At 37.4% G+C, this 21,900-nt stretch overlaps 1 protein-coding gene across 1 annotated transcript in view; it reads left to right on the forward strand.

Annotated features, from left to right (window-relative positions):
• The window catches only part of LOC102172692 (phosphatidylinositol phosphatase PTPRQ), a 244,157-nt gene that overhangs the window by 159,288 nt on the left and 62,969 nt on the right, over positions 1–21,900 (forward strand). The window contains exons 29-33 of the mRNA XM_018047601.1: positions 9,206–9,392; positions 12,780–13,024; positions 16,330–16,396; positions 19,497–19,655; positions 20,182–20,404. Of these exons, the coding sequence (XP_017903090.1) occupies positions 9,206–9,392; positions 12,780–13,024; positions 16,330–16,396; positions 19,497–19,655; positions 20,182–20,404 (881 nt within the window). The remainder of the gene's footprint in view (positions 1–9,205; positions 9,393–12,779; positions 13,025–16,329; positions 16,397–19,496; positions 19,656–20,181; positions 20,405–21,900) is intronic.

Genomic DNA, 21,900 nt, shown 5'->3' on the forward strand with positions numbered 1-21,900 from the left:
ATTAACTAGAAGATACTTTATTAGGGAAAATAGCTCTCGTGGAGTTTGGTTGTGTTGAATAGAGGGAAAAGTAAAACATTAAAAAATGGTGATTTATCACCTAATTCTCTCAGTATTCCTACTGAGATTAAAACTGAGTAAGGGAAACAGAGAAACATAGAAAGATAACTATTGTAATTACTTAGTTTGTTTCAGCTACATATTAGCCTCTTCATATGCATTGTATTATTGTATCTTATCTAATAACCTTTTGATGTAAATATTATAATCTTACTTTTGCATATAGGAGAACTGAGGCACAGAGATGATTAAAAAAAAAGCAAACAACTTCTCAAACAGTTAAGACCTGGCTAAAATCAGCACAACAGGAAAGGAAAGTGAAGTCACTCAGTGGTGTCCGAGTCTTTGTGACCCCATGGACTGCAGCCTACCAGGCTCCTCCGTCCATGGGATTTTCCAGGCAAGAATACTGGAGCGGGTTGCCATTCCCTTCTCCAGGAGATCTTCCCAACCCAGGGATGAACCCAGCTCTCCTGCACTGTAGGCAGACGCTTTACCATCTGAGCCACCAGGGAAGTCAGGGAATCCACCAGGAAGACCTGGCTAAAACCAGCACAGTGGTGTGATGGAAATAGGAAAAAACATCAAAAAGCAAGTAAAATTTACCAAATTGAAATATGTGCACACCAAAACACCTTTGGATCAAAGACAGCAAAAATTCAAACAGATCCTAACCCTGGACAGTTTCCCTAGGATTCTTGGAACTAAAGTGGCCTTCCCTTCATTCTTTCAACACAATTCTAGTTTATTTTTTAAAATTTTGTTTTCTATTGGAGCATAGTGGATTAACAATGTTGTGTTCGCTTCGGGGGTGCAGCAAAGTGACTCAGTTATCCATATACGTGTACCTGTTCTTTTTCAAATCATTTTCCCATTTAGGTTATTACAGAATATTGAAGGGGTTCCCTGTGCTCTATCGTAGGTCCTTGTTGGTTATCTAGTTTAAATACAGTAATGTGTACTTGTCAGTCTCAAACTCCCAGAACAACTTTAAATGCATTCGAATGCCAGCGTTGTGCTGGGTCAAACCCACATCTTTTATGGCTCCTAGACCAGTAGGCAGGTGCTTTACCGCTGGTGCCACCTGAGAAGCCCAGAAGTCATTGGCTCCCAGGCCAAAGAACACATGCCCTTGAATTTAAGGTTTATGCTGCACCCTGGCCTCTGCCAAATACCAGTCACAAGGGGCATATAGCTCTTCCCTTTAAAGACATGAAGCGAACATTGACACTCTTTAATAAAGACACATGGGCTTCCTGGGTGGCTCAGATGGTAAAGAATCCACCTGTAATGCAGGAGTCCTGGGTTCGATCCCTGGGTCGGGAAGATCCCCTGGAGAAGGGCATGGCAACCCACTCTAGTATTCTTTTTTTTTCTTTTGAAATATATTTTATTTTATTTTTTTAAATATAAATTTATTTATTTTAATTGGAGGTTACTTTACAATATTGTATTGGTCTTGCCATACATCAACATGAATCCGCCACAGGTATACATGTGTTCCCCATCCAGAGCCCCCCTCCCTCCTCCCTCCCCGTACCATCCCTCTGGGTTATCCCAGTGCACCAGCTCCAAGCATCCAGTATCCTGCATCGAACCTGGACTGGTGATTCATTTCAGATATGATATTATACATGTTTCAATGCCATTCTCCCAAATCATCCCACCCTCACCCTCTCCCACAAGTCCAAAAGACTGTTCTATACATCTGTGTCTCTTTTGCTGTCTCGCATACGGGGTTATCGTTACCATCTTTCTAAATTCCATATATATGCGTTAGTATACTGTATTGGTGTTTTTCTTTCTGGCTTACTTCACTTTGTATAATAGGCTCCAGTTTCATCCACCTCATTAGAACTGATTCAAATGTATTCTTTTTCATGGCTGAGTATTACTCCATTGTGTGTATGTACCACAGCTTTCTTATCCATTCATCTGCTGATGGACATCTAGGTTGTTTCCATGTCCTGGCTATTATAAACAGTGCTGCAATGAACAATGGGGTACACATGTCTCTTTCTATTCTGGTTTCCTCAGTGTGTATGCCCAGCAGTGGGATTGCTGGGTCATAAGGCAGTTCTATTTCCAGTTTTTTAAGGACTCTCCACACTGTTCTCCATAGTGGCTGTACTAGTTTGCATGCCCACCAACAGTGTAAGAGGGTTCCCTTTTCTCCACACCCTCTCCAGAATTTATTGCTTGTAGACTTTTGGATCGCAGCCATCCTGACTGGTGTGAAATGGTACCTCATTGTCGTCTTGATTTGCATTTCTCTGATAATGAGTGATGTTGAGCATCTTTTCATGTGTTTGTTAGCCATCTGTATGTCTTCTTTGGAGAAATGTCTGTTTAGTTCTTTGGCCCATTTTTTGATTGGGTCGTTTATTTTTCTGGAATTGAGCTGCAGGAGTTGCTTGTATATTTTTGAGATTAGTTGTTTGTCAGTTGCTTCATTTGCTATTATTTTCTCCCATTCTGAAGGCCACTCCAGTATTCTTGCCTGGAAAATCCCCATGGACAGAGGAGCCTGGCAGACTACAGTCCATGGGGTCGCAAAGAGTCGGACACAACTGAGTCACTAAGCACAGCACAATAAAGATATATGGGCTCAGATATCACCCTGGATGATTCTACTCGGAACTGCATTTTCTGGCCTTTTGTTATTCCTTTTAAATTTATTATTTAATTCAGAGATAATTGCTTTACAGAACTGTGTTGTTTTCTGCCAAACAGCTACATGAATCAGCCATGGGTATACATATATCCCCTCCCTCATGAACCTCCCTCCCATCTCCCTTCCCATCCCACCCCCCTAGGTTTCGGTTTTTACAGAGCCCCTTTTCAGTTCCCTGAGTCATATAGCAAATTCCCGTTGACCGTTCATTTTACATATGGTAATGTAATCTTCCATGTTACTCTCTCCATATATCCCACCCTCTCCTTCCTCCCCCATCTTCCTCCCCAAAGTCCAAAAGTCTGTTCTCAATGTCTGTGTCTCCATTCAGTTCAGTTCAGTCGCTCAGTCATGTCCGACTCTTTGCGACCCCATGAATCGCAGCACACCAGACCTCTCTGTCCATCACCAACTCCCAGAGTTCACCCAAACCCATGTCCATTGAGTCAGTGATGCCATCCAACCATCTCATCCTCTGTCATCCACTTCTTCTCCTGCCTTCAATCTTTCCCAGCATCAGAGTCTTTTCCAATGAGTCAGCTCTTCACATCAGGTTGCCAAAGTATTGGAGTTTCAGCTTCAACATCAGTTCTTCCAATAAAAACCCAGGACTGATCTTTAGGATGGATTGGTTGTATCTCCTTGCAGTCCAAGGGACTCTCAAGAGTCTTCTCCAACACCACAGTTCAAAAGCATCAATTCTTTGGTGCTCAGCTTTCTTTATATTCCAACTCTCACATCCACACATGGCCACCGGAAAAACCATAGCCTAGACTAGACAGACCTTTGTTGGCAAAGTAATGTCTCTGCTTTTTAATACACTGTCTAAGTTGGTCATAACTTTCCTTCCAAGGAGTAAGCATCTTTTAATTTCATGGCTGCAGTCACCATCTGCAGTGATTTTGGAGCCCAGAAAAATAAAGTCAGCCACTGTTTCCCCATCTATTTCCCATGAAGTGATGTGACTAGATGCCATGATCTTCGTTTTCTGAAAGTTGAGCTTTAAGCCAACTTTTTCACTCTCCTCTTTCACTTTCATCAAGAGGCTCTTTAGTTCTTCACTTTCTGGCATAATGGTGGTATCATCTGCATATTTGAAGTTATTGATATTTCTCTCTGCAATCTTGATTCCAGCTTGTGCTTCCTCCAACCCAGCGTTTCACATGATGTACTCTGCATAGAAGTTAAATAAGCAGGGTGACAACATACAGCCTTGACGTACTCCTTTTTCTATTTGGAACCAGTCTGTTGTTCCATGACCAGTTCTAACTCTTGCTTCCTGACCTGCATACAGATTTCTTAAGAGGCAGGTCAGGTGGTCTGGTATTCCCATCTCTTGAAGAATTTTCCACAGTGTATTGTGATCCACACAGTCAAAGGCTTTGGCATAGTCAATCAAGCAGAAATAGATGTTTTTCTGGAACTCTCTTGCTTTTTCAAAGATCCAGCGGATGTTGGCAATTTGATCTCTGGTTCCTCTGCCTTTTCTAAAACCAGCTTGAACATCTGGAGTTTCACAGTTACATATTGCTGAAGCCTGGCTTGGAGAATTTTGAGCATTACTTTACTAGCGTGTGAGATGAGTGCAATTGTGCAGTTTGTCTGAGCATTCTTTGGCACTGCCCTTCTTTGGGATGGAATGAAAACTGAACTTTTCCAGTCCTTGACCACTGCTGAGTTTTCCAAATTTGCTGGCATATTGATTGCAGTACTTTCACAGCATCATCTTTTAGGATTTGAAATAGCTCAACTGGAATTCCATCACCTCCACTAGCTTTGTTCTTAGGGATGCTTCCTAAGGCCCACTTGACGTCATTTCAGGATGTCTGGCTCTAGGTGAGTGATCACACCATCATTATTATCTAGGTTGTGAAGATCTTTTTTGTACAGGTCTTCTGTGTATTCTTGCCACCTCTTCTTAATATCTTTTGCTTCTGTTAGGTCCATACCATTTCTGTCCTTTATTGAGCCCATCTTTGCATGAAATGTTCCCTTGATATCTCTCATTTTCCTGAAGAGATCTCTAGTCTTTCCCATTCTGTTGTTTTCCTCTATTTCTTTGCATTGATCACTTAGGAAGGCTTTCTTATCTCTCCTTGCTATTCTTTGGAACTCTGGGTTCAGATGCTTATATCTTTCTTTTTCTCCTCTGCTTTTTGCTTCCCTTCTTTTCACAGCTATTTGTAAGGCCTCCCCAGACAGCCATTTTGCTTTTTTGCATTTCATTTCCATGGGGATGTTCTTGATCCCTGTCTCCTGTACAATGTCACGAACCTCCATCCATAATTCATCAGGCACTTATCAGATCTAGTCCCTAAATCTATTTCTCACTTCCACTGTATAGTCATAAGGGATTTGATCTGGGTCATACCTGAATGGTCTAGTGGTTTTCTCCACTTTCTTCAATTTCAGTCTGAATTTGGCAATAAGGAGCTCATGATCTGAGCCACAGTCAGCTCCCAGTCTTGTTTTTGCTGACTCTATAGAGCTTCTCCATCTTTGGCTGCAAAGAATATAATCAGTCTGATTTCGGTGTCAACCATCTGGTGATGTCCATTTGTAGAGTCTTCTCTTGTGTTGTTGGAAGAGGGTGTTTGCTATGATCAGTGCATTCTCTTGGCAGAACTCTATTAGCCTTTGCCCTGCTTCATTTTGTACTTCAAGGCCAAATTTGCCTGTTACTCCAGGTGTTTATTGACTTCCTACTTTTGCATTCTAGTCCCCTATAATGAAAAGAACATTGTTTTGGGGTGTTAGTTCTAGAATGTCTTGTAGGTCTTCATAGAAGTCTTCAGCTTCTTCAGCATTACTGGTCGGGGCATAGACTTGGATTACCGTGATATTGAATGGTTTGCCTTGGATCATTCTGTCGGTTTTGAGATTGCATCCAAGTACTGCATTTTGGACTCCTTTGTTGACCATGATGGCTACTCCATTTCTTCTAAGGGATTCTTGCCCACAGTAGTAGATATAATGGTTATCTGAGTTAAATTCACCCATTCCAGTCCATCTTAGTTTGCTGATTCCTAGAATGTTGATGTTCACTCTTGCCATCTCCTGTTTGAGCACTTCCAATTTGCCTTGATTCATGGACCTAACATTCCAGGTTCCTATGCAATATAGCTCTTTACAGCATTGGACCTTGCTTCTGTCACCAGTCACATCCACAACTGGGTGTTGTCTTTGCTTTGGATCCATCCCTTCATTCTTTCTGGAGTTATTTCTCCACTGACCTCCAGTAGCATATTGGACACCTACTGACCTGGGGAGTTCCCCTTTCAGTATCCTACCATTTTGCCTTTTCATACTGTTCATGGGGTTCTCAAGGCAAGAATACTGAAGTGGTTTGCCATTCCCTTCTCCAGTGGACCACATTCTGTCAGACCTCAATGAAACTAAGCCATGCAGTGTGGGGCCACCCAAGACAGATGGGTCATGGTGGAGAGTTCTGACAGAATGTGTCTCCATTGCTGCCCTGCAAATAATTTCATCAATACCATCTTTCTAGACTCCATATATATGCATTAGTAGACGGTATTTGTTTTTCTCTTTCTGACTTACTTCACTCTGTATAATAGGCTCTAGGTTCATCCACCTCATTAGAACTGACTCAAATGCATTCCATTTATGGCTGAGTAATATTCCATTGTGTATATGTACCACAGCTCCTTTATCCATTCATCTGTCAGTGGACATCTAGGCTGCTTCCATGTTCTAGCTATTGTAAATAGTGCTGCAGTGAACACTGGAGTACACGTATCTTTTTCAATTTTGGTTTCTTCAGGGTATATGCCTAGGCGTGGGATTGCTGGGTCACATGGTGGTTTTATTCCTAGTTTTTTAAGGAATCTCCATACCATCTTCCATACTGGCTGTATCAATTTACATTCCCACCAACAGTGCAAGAGGGTTCCTTTTTCTCCACACTCGCTCCAGCATTTATTGTTTGTAGACTTTTTGATGATGGCCATTCTGACCGGTGTGAGGTGATATCTCATTGTAGTTTAGATTTGCATTTCTCTAATAATGAGCCACGTTGAGCATCTTTTCATGTGTTTGTTAGCCATCTGTATGTCGTCTTTGGAGAAATGTCTGTTTAGGCCTTTTTCCCACTTTTTGATTGAGTTGTTTGTTTTTCTGGTATTGACTTGTATGAGCTGTTTGTATATTTTGGAAATTAATCCTTTGTCAGTTGTTTCATTTGCTATTATTTTCTCCCATTCCGAGGTTGTCTTTTTATCCTTTTTATAGTTTCCTTTGTTGTGCAAAAGCTTGTAAGTGTAATTAGGTCCCACTTGTTTATTTTTGTTTTTATTTCCATCACTCTAGGAGGTGCCTCATAGAGGGTGTTGCTGTGATTTATGTCATAGAGTATTATTCTGCCTGTGTTTTCCTCTAAGAGTTTTATGTTCCTTGTATTTTTAACTTACCAAATGCTTAGTAGCTTCTTTGCACCAAGACAAAGATGGAAAATGTAAAGTCCTGCTTCCAAGTAACTCACAGTCTAGAACACCAGAATATAGATAATTATAGAGTATGAGGTATCCAGTCCTTTTGGAATATAATGTTACAAAGTAATTAAAGTTTCTGTTATAGGGCACATAATATATAGAGGAGCCTGTACAGAGAAAGGTAAATTTAGTAGGCTTAGTAAAGACAGAAAATGAATTTTTGTACGTGCTGTTTTTTGAGGGCACAGCATTCTTTTGGAATTTTACTATATATTTTATAAGATATGGTACATCACATGCATTTTATTTCCTACTTTACTAACTGCAATCTGTTACCCATTTTTTAATCAAGGCATTAGAATAATTTAATTTTACTTTATAAGATCAGGTCTCATGACCTTGTAGCAGTGTAGAGAGGTCTGAACTCTTCAAAGACCTGGGATCAAATCCTATCGCAGTTACCAAGCAGCTATGGAATCTTGAGAAATTCAGCTCAACTCTATGAAAGCAGAGTTGAAATAGCTCTAGTAGTCAGCTAAGGAACATGAAGAGCAGTCAGCATGAAGCTAAGTGGTGGGCAGTGATAAGTTGAGGACCCCTACCCTGTTATAAAGTTACCCATCATTCATCTTTAGATAATTGTTAGCCAGCATACATTTAAGTCTAGTCTTAGGGGAACTTTAAAAAGCCTGATTTGTATGTGATATTTAAATGTTGACAACCAATTAAACACACACTTTCTACCAGAGGATACATGAAGCTGATCAGTTGGATTCCTACGCTGATCTGTTTTTCTGCCACCTTAGGTTAGAGTATCTTCCCCCACTGCTCTCTCTCAAGATGGTTTGATCTGTTTGATTTTTTTTTCAATACTGTTATTGTATCTGCTTTTTCTGTGCTTCTCATAGCAACATCTTTTTCAGTTAAGAAACTTAGAGAAGAGCATTTGAAAAACATACTGAACAAAAATACATCTTTCAAAGTTATAAGAAACGTTCAAGTTGAAAATGAACTTGTTAGTGAGGACAGTGTATCCAGCTTAGTTTTAAGTGTTTCAAGTCAAGTACCCGATAGAAGCAGGCATAAAAGGATTTTGAATTTTCTGTTCATCTCAGGAAAAGTCCTATTTAGTGCTAGAAATGTTAGCTATGTTTAGTCCCTACAGTGAGTAAGCCAGATTCTCCATCAAAAACAGACTGCTTCAATAAATAGTACAACTGTATTTATTATACCTAAGCATACTCATTTGTACACGTTTAAGAATTGCATCTACATTAATTGATTCCTTAGTCAGTACCATGCATGGTGCTAGATCAGTTTTCCAAACTTCAGTATGACCAGCATTTTAAAAAATCAATCGGAATAAAATTTAAAAGAGCAGAAAATATCAAAGTGCATTTTAGAAGTTGTATTTCTTAAAAGCGGTTTGCAGTTATAAAGAATACAGATTCACACACATACATCCTGAATGTATATTGACATTATGTTGCCAAATGTGTTTCACTTTGTGAATCATGATAAAAAAAAAAACAACATAAGTTTCTTTGCTAACTACCTCAGATCTGTTTTTTTCTAAATCGTCAAAATACTATAATTATTTAGATATTATCGTCCTGATCCTACATACGTTGAAAGTGAGAGCATAAATGACTTATCGAATGCTGTGGAAGTCACTAAGTGACCAGGTTGGGATCTGAACCCTTGATGACTACGTACCAACCTGTATTCATTCTTCTGTAAAACACTGGAGTAGAAGTTTCATTGACTACAGAGATGGTTTTTGCTTCTTCTGATTATTGTGGTTGATTTTTTTCTTTTACTTTCAACTGTGGAAATAACTACTAGTTAGTAGACTCTTGAAGTAGCACTTTGGATTTCCCAGGACCATCTGACTGTAAATAAAAGAAATTTTAAATCTTGCCTAGAAAGATGTCCCACTTGTAGCTTTCTATTAATATGTTTTAGTGATTTGTAACTCAAGTGCTGCTTTCTCTGGTAGCTATTTTTTTTCCCCCTATAGGTAGATAGTGATGAATTTAATATTTCCTTAATCAAGTCAAATGAAGAAAATAAAACCATAGAAGTTAAAGATTTGGAAATCTTCACAAGGTATTCTGTGGTGATCACTGCATTCACTGGAAATATCACTGCTGCATATGTGGACGGAAAGTCAAGTGCTGAAATAATTGTTACCACTTTAGAATCAGGTAAGGTCTATTTTTCATCATTGCTAAAAATTGACTAAGTGTCTTTCTTATCTCACACTCTACCCTACAAAGCATATATGTTACAAGAAAATTTTAAGCATATAAGCATAAAATTCAATGACTCACTGGGACTGACAGAAGTGAAGCTTTCTATTTGTATTTTTGAGGCAAAATAGAATTATGTAGCATAGTCAATACTTGTAAATACAAAAATAAATTAGTTCATATTAAGGTATCTAAATGTATTTTTTGTGTTTATTTCAACACTAAGTATTTTAAAAGTTGGACAACCTTGCCTAAGAGATGATTTTTCCAACTATTTTTAGTCAATAAAGCTTCACCTTAAATTCCATTTTAATTATTTATATCCCATGGTTTAAATGTACATTAAAATAATGATACCCTATTATCGAGGGCTCAGTCGGTAAAGAATCTGCCTGCAATACAGGAGACCCAGGTTCAATTCGTGGGTTGGGAAGATCCCCTGGAGAAGGAAATGGCAACCCATTCCAGTATTCTTGCCTGGAGAATCCCAAGGACAGAGGAGGCTGGCAGGCTACTGTCCATGGGGTCACAAGAGTCAGACACAACTTAGCGACTAAACCACCACCTCTCTATTATTAAATTATCTGGGCTTTCCAGGAGCCACGAATATGCTTGCCAATGCAGGAGACATACAGACATGGGTTCGGTTTAATCCCTGGGTCGGGAAGATCCCCTGGAGGAGGGCATGGCAACCTACTCCAGTATTCTTGCCTGGAGGATCCTATGGACAGAGGAGCCAATTAACCCCCCAGCTATGTTTACCATATCTGTTCTCTTCATTTAGTCAAGCGGCATGTTTTATTATATAATCTAAGGACAAATGTCAGAATCCGTACAGATTGCCTCAAGTTGGCATGAACAGGGTCTGAGTGGATAGTAAGATTGTAACCTGGGAGAAATGACCATGGAAAGTCAACTTCCCAGAACTCGCTTGCCCCATCCTCCTTCAGACTCCTGATGTTCTTTGCCAGCAGCTGTATCTCTGGAAAGAGCACATGAAGGATGTGTTGCTATCGTTTATTTGTTGCTATCTGTAAGGTACGTATAGGAGGGAAAAAAAAATTAGCCTTTTCATTACACTGTACACTCTATTATCTATAAACTTACGGTTCTAAATTGAAAGGTGCATCTTATCCTCAGCACCATAAGATCCTACTTGCTTCCATTTAGTGGCCAGGTATCGTTCAGGTATCCGTTTAACTTTTTGCACTTCTCCCTTATCCTGCCCATCGGTGAGAAAAGTTGCTGCTAAACTTGTTCATGTTCATACCATAAAACTTTGATCAACAATCTTAATGTGACACCATTCCCAAGGATATTGTAGTTTAATAAAACTTTACTAAACCTCTATGAGTAGATTTTAGATATGAAAACAAAGATATCTGGAGGGTAGGAAGTTCTTTCTAACACTCAGGTAATTTTTTCACATATTCAACTTTAAAGCTGATCCTAATTTTAGGGAATCATCTCTCATAAAAAGAAATATATATATATTCTTATATATCATAAAAATGTATAATAGCAATTGTGAAAATGTGTGTTGAACCAATTTAACTTTTATATCAGCTATACATTTCTTCACATTGTGATGTTTGCACAATAACATATTTATCTGCTTCTCTTTCTTTTTCTGTTATGTATTTACTTATGTTTTGCTTGCCGTAGGGAACTATCTCTAGATATCTCTACAAGTGTATATGAATATCTGAGCTATTCATACGTAAATATGAACAGCCTTCTTCATGGAAATTTGTTACCTAGAATGGAAGAATATATACATTTCAATGTGATTAAATATGTTCATGCAACCATTAAATTTATTTTAAAAAATACTGATAATATAGTTTGACAAGAACTAGTTCTCACATTTATGAAATAATTTTATCCTGTGTTATCTTTCATAATAATTTATTGATATTTGGCTAGTTATACATTAGGGCAACTTTTATTTATCAAAAATGAACAGGAATATCTAGAATATATAAAGAAATATTAAAATTCAACACTTACAAAGAATCCAATTAGAAAATTGCAGAGGGGACTTCCCTGGCAGATCAGCAATTAGGACTCCAAGCTGCCAGCACAGGGTGCATGGGTTCAATCCCTGGTCAGGGAACTAAGGCCCCACATGTCACATGGCCAAAAAAATAAAACTGACAAAGAACAGGAACTGATATTTCACAAGAGAGGAAATATGATTGGCAAATAAACTCAAGATATGTTTTCTCAGCACTATTATCTGTTAAGAAAAGGTAAATTAAAACCACAATGATACATCACTATGCATCTACTAGAACAGAAAAAATAATTTTTAAAATAGTAATAATACCAAATGCTGGAAAAACTCCAAAAAGACTGGATCTCTCATACATTGCTAATGGGAATGTAAAAGGGTGTAACTATTGATACAATGGAAAAATATTTTGGTAATCTCTAAGACTGAACATGCACTCACCATAGATCCACAAATTACAATCTTAGGCAATTATCACAGACAATTGAAAACTTAATGTTCATACAAATATCTTTATATGAATGTTAACAGGCTTATTAGGAATAACGACAAAATAACTGGAAACAACCCAAATGTTTTTATGATTAAACAAATTCTAGTACAATGGAACACTACTCAGCAGTAAAGACAGAATAAACTGTTGATATACACAGCAGCTCTGGATCTCAAGGTCATTGTGCTGTTGTCTTTTGCAACTAATAAAACTATGGAGATGGAGACTGACCAGTGTCAAGGAGTCATGAAGTGCAAATATAAGGGGAGAGCAAGAGGTCTTTTCTTTATGGTGATGGAAGAGTTTTGTATCTTGTTTCTGGTGATGGTTACAGGAGTCTATACATGGAATTACATTGCATAGAACCATACAAAAATACAGGAAAGCATGAAAGATGGTGAAAATTGAATAAGACCTATAGTCAAGTTAATATGATTGTGTCAGTTCTGTTCCCAGGTTTGATATTTAACTACAGTTATATAAGATGTCACCACTGGGGAAAGCTAGGGGAGGTTACAAGGAACTGAATGTACGATTTTTGCAACTTCCTGTGAGTCTACATTATTTTTAAGTTCAGAGTGTCATAGAAGTTCATTCTGTGTAAGACACATACATATAAAAGGCTAAATATATAAGCAAATAAACTGGATCACTGTTACGGTTTCTGTGATCTATAAATGTCAATGATTCTATAATGAACCCGCCATTTTGCTTTTCATAATTAAATGATTTGTGTAATACTCTTTGTAAAGAGAAATTTGAAGCAAATCAGTTTTATATGGAGGTCAAAATGAACACAAATTTTTAAATAATTTTAACTGCTAAATACTTTTAGTCCCTAAGGATCCACCTAACAACATGACATTTCAGAAGATACCAGATGAAGTTACAAAATTTCAGTTAACATTTCTTCCTCCTTCTCAACCAAATGGAAATATCCAAGTATATCAAGCTTTGGTTTACAGAGAAGACGATCCTACTGCTGTCCAGATTCACAACCTCAGTATCATCCAGAAAACGGACACAACTGTCATTGCAATGTTAGAAGGGCTCAAAGGTGGACATACATACAACATCAGTGTGAGTATACACAGTTTTTAATTATTCATGTTTTACAAAGTTGATAGAAACACTCAGCATTCAAAAATACTGCAGCTTATGTAATACTACATTTCTCTTGCTGGAATTGCTTAAAGACATGCCAAGTGAAAAAGATCTGGGGAAACAGAATTGCTGATTTCCTATTTTAATATAGCAAGTCATGTGAAAATATGTAAATAACAGAAAAGTTTGCACAGTTATAGTGGAAATCAAAAATAAAGCATAAAGAAAATCCACACTAAAAGTTAAAGAGCAGTGATATATAGATAGTTCTGCCTAAAGGAAGACTGTTTCTGTGTGATTATAAATGGAAAATGGAAAAGGAAATAGCAAAGGCAAAGGGCAGAAATAACTATTTGTATGATTGAAATTCACATGTATTTCACACAACTATTACTAAAAGCATTTTATATCTTAATTCTAAATTATCCATTTTGGAAAGTAAATATATATGTGAGTTCATATACATACACATAGACATAATACACATACAATTTGTTTCACCCTTTCACGATTTTTATAGCATGTCTTGGAATTTTCAAAAAGAACTATATAATTCAGAAAATCATCTATTAAGCAACATAGAACCAATCTAGCTGCTGCTGCTGCTGCTAAGTAGCTTCAGTCATGTCCGACTCTGTGCGACCCCACAGATGGCAGCCCACCAGGCTCTGCCATCCCTGGGATTCTCCAGGCAAGAATACTGGAGTGGGTTGCCATTTCCTTCTCCAATGCATGAAAATGAAAAGTGAATGTGAAGTCGCTAAGGCATGTCTGACTCTTTGCGACCCCATGGACTACAGCCTACCAGGCTCCTCTATCCATGGGATTTTCCAGGCAAGAGTACTGGAGTGGGTTGCCATTGCCTTCTCCAAGAACCAACCTAGACAACATATTAAAAAGCAGAGACATTACTTTGCCAACTAAGGTCTGTGTAGTCAAGGCTATGGTTTTTCCAGTGGTCATGTATGGATGTGAGAGTTGGACTGTGAAGAAGGCTGAGCACCGAAGAACTGATGCTTTTGAACTGTGGTGTTGGTGAAGACTCTTGAGAGTCCCTTGGACTGCAGGGAGATCCAACCAGTCCATCCTAAAGGAGATCAGTCCTGGGTGTTCATTGGGAGGTTGATGCTAAAGCCAAAACTCCAATACTTTGGCCACCTGATGGGAAGAGCTGACTCATCTGAAAAGACCCCAATGCTGGAAAGATTGGGGGCAGGAGGAGAAGGGGACGACAGAGGATGAGATGGTTGGATGGCATCACCGACTCAATGGACATGGGTTTGGGTGAACTCCGGGCGTTGGTGATGGACAGGGAGGCCAGGCATGCCATGGTTCATGGGGTCACAAAGAGTTGGACACAAATGAGCAACTGAACTGAACTGAAATTCACCCTAAGCATTCAAGTAGCTCAAGTAACTAAATAGTCAAGTAACTAATCTTCCAACAAACTCTTGATATCAGAAAACTGTCCTTAATAATTTGTGTTATTTCCCTCACTCACTGTATAATCTGACTTGCTAGGACTCTTGTTACACATACCATTAAATGGACCCCCATTCTAAAAGATCTGTTAGAGAGAAGGTGGTAGTTAAGAGAATGAACTGACCGAGATTCAAATCCTGGCCCTGCTAGTTTCTTTCAGGGCAGTTTCTGCAAATCTGTGCCTCTTTTTCCTTATCTGAAAAATCAGTAATAGGAATAGTAATTTCTATACAGGATATTAATAGTGATGGTAGGAAACAAATGTTTTGGCTTTCGCAAATAAAAGAAAAATAGGAAATAAAGCACAACTAATTCGTAATTTTAAAAATTATGAATGGGTCTTCGTTGCCGTGCGTGGGCTTCTCATTGCCGTGGCTTCTCTCGTTGCAGAGCACGGGCTCTAGGGGTGTGAGCTTCAGTAGCTGCAGCTCACAGCCTCTAGAGGATGGGCTCAGTAGTTGTGGCACATAGCTTAGTTGCCCTGCGGCACGTAGAATCTTCTCAGACCAGGCATCAAACCTATGTCCCTTGCACTGGTGTGTGGCCTGTCATTCACTGTACCACCAGAGGAAGTCCACTAGTTCATAAAGAAAAATCAATCTTTGGATTATTTGCAAGGTGCAGTTTTCATTGTCCTCAACACCTGAGAATTTACTAGAAATGTGTAACTTTCACATGGTCCTAACCGAATGAATCAAAACCTATAGGTTTTCCTTTAACAGGGTTTGTGAGTGACTTCTTTCCTCACTGCAACTTGAGAAGCACTGCCCAGCTTTATTATTCCACTTAAATGTTAGGTTGTAAAGAAATACAAATAATTAATCACATTGTAGCATCACTTTTCATTTTAAATACTTTCTTTTTGAAGTTTACATACACCAATAAATATTTCCTTTATATATATTTTTAAGCTACATTTTATAGGCTTGGTTTATTTACTATACCTGCCACATCATATATGTTATTTTAATTCAATCAAAATACTTCTAAACTGTGCATAGGGTGGAGGGTGGACCACTAATGTACGAAACAAATTTATTAATTCCAATAAAGATGCATTCTGAATTGTGTTTATTGAATATAATGAAATTGGCAAGAACACAGTCATTATTTTATTAATATATAGAGAGATACAGTAAATTAAAGAAGAGCCTGTGTCTGCAGCTTCCTAAGCACCAAGCTGATTGAGAGGATTCACATTTGTGTAAATCACCCTCTGCAGATACAAACAGAAATGCTTTATGTGTATATGCTACATTATGCAGGTTATAGCGTCAGATACTTAGGGGCAGGGGTGAAGCAGGGCAGAGAGGCCAACTTTCAGAGGGATGATTTAATACAGGAAAACTGGGAGGCTGAGGGAATAGGGTTTCATCTCAGAAGGAAAAAAAGAGAGTCTTGAATATGGATTTAAAGAAAGCTGGAGTTACCTAGCTACAGAGAAAAGGAACAGATGTTAGAGTAGATGAATAGAGAGTGTAGACACAGTGACTCTTCTGCTCTTTCCTCCTACGGGTTCAAATAGAAGCCACATCTTTCTTAGTCTCTATAGTAGGGCTGTTTAGGTCGCCGAGCCTTTGTTCTCAGGGCTTAGTACCATAGTATCAGTTGTAAGAACTAGTTTATTGCTAACATTCTTCCTCCATATATTATATAAGTTTGAGTGCAAGAAAATATAATAGACTATATGAATTGTTTTTTAAAAAATAGAATAATTTTAAAATGAAATAATCATAATTGCTTATATATACACCTGTGCAATAATTTGAAAATAATAACAAGATGTTTCTTTGTTTCAGGTTTATGCAATCAATAGTGCGGGTGCAGGGCCAAAGGTTCAAATGAGAATAACCATGGATATTAAAGGTATATGAGCTGCCTTCCCATGAAATGCTTTTGTCTTAAAAGTAATTATAATTTATTTTCTGTATTAGAGTTATGGATGTAGCTAAGCTTTTAAATGATGCATATACATATAGTAAGCATACATTAAGTAATAAGTAGTAATATATGCTTATTAAAGCTGTAATTAAAATACCTAAATCATGAGGCAAATTACCATGTTAATTACAGAGACTGTCTGCTATATTTGTTTTCTGCTAAATTGAAATTTTGCTGAGACAAACTTTATAATTGTATTTTATGTTTTTTAAATTTTATTGAAAAGGAAACTTTCTTTAAATTACCCATGACTGGACTTTGACTAGTTCTAAGTAGATTCTCTGACTGATCTCTTTTTGAAAGTCAGATTCTTTTAAGTTAATAAAATGGTATTTACTGAACTACCATAGAATCAACTTTATGATTCTGGCTATAAAGTAGATCTATCAATTCATCATTGACAGGGATTTTTTTCATAAAAAATATATAAAAATCTAGAGACTCCCTCCCTCACCAAATTCCACAAAACCCACAGAAGGTTATTAAGAGGACTTTAAGGCCACTCAGTTAAAACTTTCAGGGTGCCTTCTCAAGAATGAAACGTGCACACAGATTTGTCCCTTCTCTAAAAACTTGTGTGAAACCTGCAGAGAGATTTTTTTAAAAAATATATTGAGCTTTAGTAGAATTCCACCTGATCCTCTTTCTAAAATGAAAACCATCTTCTCTCAGCCTTTGGTAACTACAGCGCAGCACAGTGATTCAATGCCGTCTTTAGGCGGGTCGAGGGTCACGTCGCTGAGGTTGAATCCTGGGTTGGCCACTTGCTACCTTGTTTGGCTTTAGACAAGTTTCTTAACACGTCTCAGTTCAGTTCAGTCCAGTCGCTCAGTCGTGTCCGACTCTGCGACCCCAAGAATCGCAGCACGCCAGGCCTCCCTGTCCATCACCAACTCCTGGAGTTCACTCAGACTCACGTCCATCGAGTCCGTGATGCCATCCAGCCATCTCATCCTCGGTCGTCCCCTTCTCCTCCTGCCCCCAATCCCTCCCAGCATCAGAGTCTTTTCCAATGAGTCAACTCTTCGCATGAGGTGGCCAAAGTACTGGAGTTTCAGCTTTAGCATCATTCCCTCTAAAGAAATCCCAGGACTGATCTCCTTTAAAATGGACTGGTTGGATCCCTTGCAGTCCAAGCAACTTTTAACACCTCTAAGCCAGTGTAATTGAGATAATATTAGTTCCTACCTCATGTTGTGAGGATTAAGAGAGAATCTGAAAAACCCACAGTATCTAGAAACTTGCTTTGTTAAAAATAAGAAATATTCACTGTAAGAAGAAGCTGATAAATTTTAGTTTTTCACCATTGGGTAGTTTATATAACTGTAATAGTATTCCTTTGTTATTCAGTGGCAGACTTACTCATATATTCAGTATGTAACAATAGATGCATTATATTTAGTGAAACTTCCCATTTCAGACATTTTGCTCATCCTCCAGTAAAGATGATTAGTTCTGACTTCCCACACTTTACATAGAGCAGATAGACTCATGACCAGTTATCTAGAGAAAATGGACGAGTACTGGTAGCAGGGATGGGGGGTCTAAAAAATTGAATTTTTCTCTCGTAATATGCATGATTTTATTAATGACATGGAGTAACACTGGATTAACAATTGTCATATCAGTTTGGACAGTACTGTCCAATGACAGATCCTGGAACTGGAAACCTTGTCTTGGGGGCTCCCCAGTGGCCTCCCTTGAACCTGGAGGCTGTTCCTGCCACATCCTTGCTTCCTTCCTTCTCCTCATTTACACATGTCAGAACTGTGATCTTGCCACCTACTATTGCTCCCTGCTCCCCTATTCTTCCCAAATATTTCCCCCAGTAAACCTCCTGCATATCTAACATCAGCATAACCCTGACATCTCAGAGGAGTGAGCTAAAGAATTGAGTTCATGTCTTGATACTTCCCTTTCACAGCTATGTGGCGTTAAGGCTGTTTTCCTCATTTATCAAATGGAAATGATACTGTCAATTTTATGGCATGGTTAGGAGGCTTTTTAAAAAGATTTTATGAGAATTGAAGTTTAATTAAGCAACTTACTGATGCTCAAACAGCTAGTGTGAGGCTCTAAGATGAAACAAGCAGAACCTCTACAAATATTAGTTTTGAAGACACTCGTATGCATTGATGGTAAAATGTGAATTATCATGACACTTTTAGAAATTATTCTGGAAATATGTGTTCAAGTTAAAAGTACATGTACCTTTTCTTCCAGAAATTCTGCACTTGGGAATATATTCTATAGAAATAAAAGAATCAGTGAATAAGACCTAATAAGACTGATTAGTGAAGCAAATGTTCAAAGACTGAAGGAAAAGTGAATTCCTATCACCCGGTGAATGACTGAATAAATGTGATGCAGTTGTACCATGACAAATAATACAGTTATTAAGAAATGAATTAACCCAGAACTTGCTGACTTGAAAAGATTTATACAGTCATTGTAATAAAAAGCAATATGTGGTATAATACTTAACAGAGCCCCATTAAAATGTATCAGTGAGAAAAATCCATTACGTATGACTTTATGTATTTTTATATGATTATGTGAACATAAAAATATGAAAGGATATCATCTAGTTGTTTGGGATGGATAATTGTGGGTTTGGAGGGCAGAGCTCCTGGTGTGACTAAAACAGAAATTAGCGAACCAGCTAAAGGAAGTAAGAGAAAAAAGAAAAACACTAAAATATTAGTATGATTTAATACATTTGTGAAAATTATATATATATGTATATATAGTTTGAATTTCTTTAATACATGAAGAGGAATCCGATGTCTGAAAATCACACCTGGGCTCCATTATCTCAGGCAAGTCTCAAATATATAATTATATCATTAGGAGGTAATAATTGCCAAATATCTGCTGTATCCAAACAAAAATGTTTCATGTTATTTACGTTTGTCATCACTTTATCTGTAAATTACCTGCATGAAAGGAGAATTTAAAATGATTTTCTCTTTTCTGTAAGAACAAAAAATCAACAGTTAGTGATATTTCTTCTTCATGTTTACAGCTCCAGCACGACCAAAAACCAAACCAACCCCTATTTATGATGCCACAGGAAAACTTCTTGTGACTTCAACAACAATTACAATCAGAATGCCAATATGTTACTACAGTGATGATCATGGACCAATCAAAAATGTACAAGTGCTTGTAGCAGAAGCAGGAGGTATCCTCACATGCCAGGTTATCTTGTTAAATTGTGGAGTGTGGACTGCTCAATGCTAAAGACATTTCAATTCAAAATTAGCAATATAAGATAGACTCTTGATTATTACAACATCTTTTGAGCTTAGTAGATTGTCAATATTATCATTAATTTTACTGACCATTAATTTATGCCTAAATAGTTTGTCAAAATTAAAAGATATGTGGTTAAAATATTTATTTATTCTATATGCTGGTAGGATTTTGGCAGGAGGCAGTCTTGATAGCTTCTTTGAAGGTGGGAAAGTTACTCTTGACTGAAGAATGCTTTTTCTCTGAGACGTCATTCTCCACAATAGTGTCGTGTGTGATGGGATAGATAGGGTTACCTGCTTATCCTGGTAGATCAGTTGAATCATCCCTTGTGGTTCAGAAAGTGAAAGATGTTGCATCCAGATTTTTCTCATGCAATTATAGAAACGCCTTTTATACATGTGAAAATACATTTGGATATGACTTGTAATAATTCTTCTTTTTTCTGAAAATAGCTCAGCATGATGGAAATGTAACAAAGTGGTATGATGCATATTTTAATAAACCAAGGCCATATTTTACAAATGAAGGCTTTCCTAACCCCCCATGTACAGAAGGAAAGGCAAAGTTTAGTGGCAATGAAGAAATTTACATCATAGGCGCTGATAATGCGTGTATGATTCCTGGTAATGAAGACAAAATCTGCAATGGACCTCTGAAACCAAAAAAGCAATACTTGTAAGTATAGTTTCTGCTTCCTATGCACCATGACAGCAAGCTAGTTGACATTTTTAACCCATCCATCTACTCCTCCTCTCATTTTTTCCAGTAAGTACTGGATATCCATAATGTATTGTGACCTGATGCATGATAAAGATCAAGGCATTGTCTTTTCATTCAGTAAAAGTACAGTTCTAGGGAAAGCAGGCAAACTTGTAAGTAATTGTGGTTTGAAATAAGCAACTGAGGGCAATATGGATATTGTGCAAACTGGAGAGCTCAGGTAGGAGAATCTAATTCTTCTTGTAAAGGGCTGTGTGGCTAGGGTGCGATGTCTGTCTTTCTCTTCATTCTGCCATGCATGCTGATGTACGTACAGCTTTAGAAACACTATCCTCGCCTTCCAGTTAATTGTGGCTCCTTAACTCCAGTCATAACAGTCATCTTCAGCTCTTCCTATTATCAAACAGCTAAGTGGTGTATTAAAATATTAATAATTCACTTTAGTATTTGGTATTGTGTAGATTATAACACTCTAATATAAAAACAGATGTTGAGATTTTAGCTCTATTAAATGCTTTGCTAAATTTGGCTTATTTTTTCCTACTACGTTGACTATTATATCATGACTATAATTTTTAAAAATTTAACTTCCAAAATATGATTTTTAATACTCAATTTGAAAAATACAGCGAGTTTCACTTTTGCCTACTAGTTAAAGCGTTATTAACTTCTTCATAAACATCCTAGGGCAACTTAACATTAGAAAGAGAAGTTAGAGCATTTTTTTTTCCAAATGCCTATCATCTGTTATTAAGAACACTTACTTGGTTACTAAATTATGCCCTGAGATTAATCATCATACAATAACAGTTATAGATATGATATACTATAAAGTTTTATATCTAAGAATTATTGATTTTGCATAATTTTACCAAAACATTTCATATAAACCATAAAATCAAAAGAATTTGAGAACAGCAGAGGTTATTAATGTAGATTGATGTTATATTTTAAAATTCTTGTATGTTCATAGTTTTAAGATAAGGTAAATTTTGGTTGTCTCTGTGGTGATAGAATTATCCAGCGATTTTTAAGGCTCATTTTCTTTGCACCCATTTTCTATGTTGTATGTCATGGAAGCATATAAAGTGAAAATATAGCTATGCACACTCAGAATTAATAAGCATTATTATTTGTTTACATGTGAACAAGGTAAGTTTTATATGATCATTCTAAATCTGACTTAATGGTATTTTCAAATGTGGTTGAACTGTAATAGTTATGTTTAATTTAAATTGTGCTTTTGCTGACATTAAGTCATTTCATCCAAACAAATATATAAGGGAGATGATCTACTTAATCTGATTAACTGCTGACTATTCATGAATCTGGTCAAATTTTTAGTCACACTCTGATGAAGTTGAAAAGGTCTGTGTCCAGGATAATTATTCATACACATAAAGATACTATTTGTTCTGATGGTGGCAGATTTCTAAGTTTATACTTTTTAA

The sequence above is a fragment of the Capra hircus genome, chromosome 5 (assembly GCF_001704415.2).
Source record: "Capra hircus breed San Clemente chromosome 5, ASM170441v1, whole genome shotgun sequence".
NCBI lineage: Eukaryota > Metazoa > Chordata > Mammalia > Artiodactyla > Bovidae > Capra > Capra hircus.